Source organism: Myotis lucifugus, unplaced genomic scaffold (genome assembly GCF_000147115.1).
Source record: "Myotis lucifugus unplaced genomic scaffold, Myoluc2.0 scaffold_3, whole genome shotgun sequence".
In the NCBI taxonomy this organism is placed as follows: domain Eukaryota; kingdom Metazoa; phylum Chordata; class Mammalia; order Chiroptera; family Vespertilionidae; genus Myotis; species Myotis lucifugus.
This window is the reverse complement of record NW_005871051.1, coordinates 16,965,348-16,970,077: the sequence shown is the minus strand read 5'-3', so window position 1 is coordinate 16,970,077 and position 4,730 is coordinate 16,965,348. Positions and strand designations below refer to the sequence as shown.

At 43.8% G+C, this 4,730-nt stretch overlaps 1 protein-coding gene across 1 annotated transcript; it reads left to right on the top strand.

The window, feature by feature from the left end:
* Positions 1-1,414: 1,414 nt before the first annotated feature.
* Positions 1,415-1,983, top strand: TNP1 (transition protein 1). Its single transcript, XM_006082499.2, has 2 exons — positions 1,415-1,555; positions 1,751-1,983. The coding sequence occupies exons 1-2, from the start codon at positions 1,417-1,419 to the stop codon at positions 1,777-1,779; spliced, it is 168 nt and encodes a 55-aa protein (XP_006082561.1). The 5' UTR covers positions 1,415-1,416; the 3' UTR covers positions 1,780-1,983.
* The last annotated feature ends 2,747 nt before the right edge of the window (positions 1,984-4,730 follow it).

The window sequence follows — 4,730 nt, the reverse complement described above, 5'->3', positions numbered from 1 at the left end:
ATTTTTTTTTTCAAAAGGACTCAATATAAGACATAAAAAAGGAGGAAGAAAAGATTAGATAATGAGTCCATTATCAGGGAAGTTGGGAATGATAACTATCTTCAGCTTAGGCTTCTACTCTGAGCTCTAGACCTACATATCCAACAATCACTCAATAGCTTTATTTGGAAATCTCAAAGGCACTTCAAACCCAAAATGTCTTAAAACTAAAATGCCTGATAACCCAGGTCCCTGTGCCTGGCCTTTATTTCAGTGAGTGGCACCAGCATCCAGAAAGCTGCATTAGACAGAAACAAAAGCCACACCTTCGACTCCCGCTTCTCTTACCAATCAAATCGAATCCATCACCAAGTCACTGTCTCCTGTCTATATCTCTTCATCCTATCTACTTGGTCAGGCCTAAGCCATTATCAAGTATTTCTCTTTCCTGAACCTCTACTATTGGCAATAGCTTCTCCCTTTATTCACTTCGCTTCCCCATTAATGCGTCCCCCACCCAACAGCCTCTAGTCTCATCATATTATCCTCTTAAATATTTTTCCATAGCCTCGTAATATACTTGAGCCTAGGCTGTTCTCTGCCTCTCTTTCCAACCTCATTCTGCACCCTGTTGGGAAGTAATTATGCATTGATTTGTATAGATGTCAGATTAATGGCTTTCTTCCCCACTAGGTTGAAAGCTCCATGAGCACAGTCTATTTATGTTTTTATCCACTGCTGTTTTCTTATCACCATTGGGTAAGCCAATGGTTCTCAGCCAGGAGTGATTTTACTCCTCCCCCCCCAAGGGAACATTTGGAAGCATTTTTGGTTGTCACAGTGTGGGGACTTTATTGGCATCTGATGGGTTAGAGTCCAGGGATGTTTCCAAACATCCTACAATGCACAGAACAGTTCCACAAAATTACTCAGCTCATACTGCTGAGGCTGAGAAATCTTGATTTACATGAAAAAGAAGGAATGTTTATGTTTTGACCATATTAAATTAGATTTCCTAGAGTCAAGTCCATAGAGAAACACATTTATTATCTCCCAATGCTATAGAGGGACTTAAACAGGCATGCATACACAGACACTCAACCACCATTAAATTTTCTACAGGCAGGAGATACCTATATTAATGGCTCTTGCACTTCCCAGAAGCCCAGCTTAGGACTGGAATTTAGTTGTTCAATAACACCTGTCTAGAAGGCTTCATTAACATAAAAAGGACCTCAAAATTTGAGCTGCATTAAGAGGGGCCACTTTATTTCTCATATATGATGACCTAAGTGTAACAAAGGCTAGTGACAGCACAATGGAGCCCCGCCCACCTACTAAGCCACACCCCTTTACAATCACAATGGCTAAGGCCTTAAATACCCAGACTCGCCGCCTCCTGGCTCTGCAAAGCTCCTCATTTTTGCAGAAATTACAATGTCGACCAGCCGCAAATTAAAGAGTCATGGCATGAGAAGGAGCAAGAACAGATCTCCTCACAAGGGAGTGAAGAGAGGTGGCGGCAAAAGAAAATACCGGAAGGGCAGCATGAAGAATAGGAAACGAGGCGATGATGGTGAGTGAGGGATGAGTACAACTGTGGAACATAGGGGAACTTGTTGCCCCAAGGCCCTCCCTCTTAGCTCTCCTAGGACCCTGAAATCTCAGCCTAAGAATTTCATTTCCATTTAAATTCATTTTGGGGCAGGAACAGTATGAATGGGTATGTTCTAACTGGTGTCCCTGTTGCAAACGTGTCCTTCCCCAACAGCCAATCGCAATTACCGCTCCCACGTGTGACCCCACTAGTGGGCTTTGCCCTGGTGGACTTCAAACAACACCAGGCAGCAACAAGAGGACAACAGAAGGGGGACTGCCAAAAAGACCTGAAGTTTAGATCAAAGCCACAGAACCTAGCCTATGGGTAAAATACCAATCGTGATTGAAATGAGGAATGTATAATGTTTGGCTGTTTCTCCCCAACATCTCAATAAAATGTTGAAAACTGAAAAGTATGTTTATTTTGATCTTTAGTTGAAAAAGGTATTTTTATCTTTGGTTGAAAAAGGGTTTCTGAGCTAGGCAGACTTGGAATAATTGGCTGGTATGAAACCATTAAACATAACTTGGGAAATATCAAAGCAATTTGTCCTGTCTTCCTCCCCATGTGCCCCAACTTGGGTCTTGGTCTCAATATGCTGTCTCTCTCCCCAAATACCTTTATCAGAGCTCCAATAATGAGTCAAGGAGAGACATCAAACCACATGTTCGGCTAAAGGCATATGTCAGAGGTAGAAAACGCATAGCTATGTTGGGCTTGAAATGGACAAAGCTAAAGTTGGGGATATTGCCTGGGAGGTTCAAGCCAGATGGTGTGATGGTCATAAATTGACAGTGTCTGGAAGTAGCAATTACCTCCATTCTAGATGGACCTATATTGATCATTGGCAGGAAAAAAATAAATAAAAACCTGGCAGGGAAAAAAAACTGTCACTTTACCTTGATCTTGGGTTCTGATATGGTCCAGCCAGGAATCTTGACACCTCCTCTCATCATTCACCCACTCACAGGGGGTAATATATTTCTTAATGAGTGCTTCCTGTTGCCTAAGAGTCACTACCAGGGTGGCACAAGCTGGAATTGAGACACTCATTTAAACCAAGCCACCCACTTGGTTGCTTGCAAGGTAAGGATATAAGCAGGAAGGAATGAGGATGTGAAGTTTCCAACAGTGGGGATTGTGACATGGAACCAAGTGACCAAGTTGTATTTTTAATGAAGCATTGGTGAGGCATGCCGGTACTGAATATTGGGAGATTAATGTCCCTGTGGGTCAGATTCTAGTAGTACAGCAAAGGATCAGTGATTTTTCAGTAGCGAATGCACAGGCTCTGTCAGGTTCAGGTTCAAATTTCCCCTTAGCATTAGGTATATAGCCACTGAACTGAATTTATACTTCCCTCCTAAGGAATAGAGAAAATACTCCATAACCCTCAGCCTCCGTATTATGCCTGGTTTACCTCCTACTAATGTTTGTTCATAGCATGACTGCACAAAGCTCTTTATAAACAGTCCGATCTAGACTCCCTAATCAGAAATGGCCATCTTGCATCCTCTTGTGCCCTCTGGGAGTTTTTCTGTTTTAAGAAAGACTAAGGTCCTTGCAACACACAAAATCAGTTAATGTCAGGCCTTTGCTGCTCCAGCTATAAATTCTTTTAAACTTATCCAGGAAGCAAAAACTAAGATGGAGTTGGGATGCAAGATGTTTATTAGAGACCAATATTCAGGGGGAAGGAGGATTGTGTGGAGGAAGGAGTTGAACAGTTCTGCATGGGACCAAAATAGCCCAGCCAGGAAGCTTTGATAAGGGATGACCTTAGTCAAGGCTTTGCTGTGCTGAGGAGACCCTAAAGTTAGTGTCAGCTGGGGGCTGCTTTGCTGGACTGCACACCCCACAATCTGAGCAGCACATCTCTGTATACTTTCTGATTTCCTGGGTTCCTTCCCACCTTTTCCATTTTTGCTCCTGCCACTCCCTTCAAATGTTTTCATGCACAGCTCCCCCTTCACACTGTGCTCACTGCTTCGCCTTGTCTCTGCCATCTTTCAGATTGACAGTATACACAAAGACAACCTCTCCCATAGGACAAAGGCAAGAGTCAGAAACTAGGAGAGCAACAGTTCTGAGTGTGAAATTTACAAGGAAATTGTTCTGCTCAGGAAGTTGGTCAGGATCCCCCAGGAAAGTGGATCCTCCAGAGAGCTCAAATGAAGATTGGCTAAAGGGACTATTCATAGAAATGAGATATATAGAAAGAAACAATGGTGGGTCTGAGGGTCAAATCAACTACATGGAGCCCCAGGAGAGCCAAAACTGTGTTTGGCAGATGGGCCTCTTGGTAAAGACTGTACTGGGGAAGATCATAGCTACTGCTGGAGTCTCCGAAGCAGAACCAAAACACCCTGGCATTCTCCAATGCCCTCCAATCTCCTCTTGTGCTTGCATAGGTCACACTGAACTGGAAGCCAGCAGGAGGGGATCCCATGATATCAAATATAAGGGCTAGCCTCCCGAGGCATCAAGGAGCACAAGTGTTGGAGAATAGCTCTGAAAAACCAAAGATGCTAGCTAACACAACCTTGTAGGCAACATTTCTTTTTTCCTTTAGTATCCTCTTTGTCTTCTCCCATTTGTTGTCACAGAACAAAGTCCTTTCAGCAGTAGAGAGGCCCCAAATTGAGTTCTCAGGGCTCAAAAAGCATGTTTTCATGTCATTTGCTGGACAAGTATATCCCCAGACTGTTCTAATATAATATTATATTTCAACAATTCTCTAAACACTGAAACTAATTAGTGACTAGGATGGGCATGTGGTGAATGGCCCATCAAGACAGCCAGGCCCTTGCCTGGTGACTGCAGTCTTTGCCCTCATGGACAGGTTGGAGAAGGAATGGTGACCACCCAGAAAACTGTTTTGCAGTAAGAACATTTTCCAGGCTCATATGCTGGAAATTTTCCAATGCTGGTGTTGACTTAGTCCCTGCCCTCCAGGAACATTCATTCCGTGTCTCTGTTGACAGCTCCTGTAGGCCCAGCAACCACCAGGCAGGCACACTGGTCGATAGCACAGGGGTCCTTTCACAGTGGTGGAGCTCAAACACCCCGCCCTTGGTGTGCTTTTCCTCCATCACCACAACCAAGAGGACTATGTTCCTCCTTCCAGTTTGCTCTGGAACGCTATGTCCTG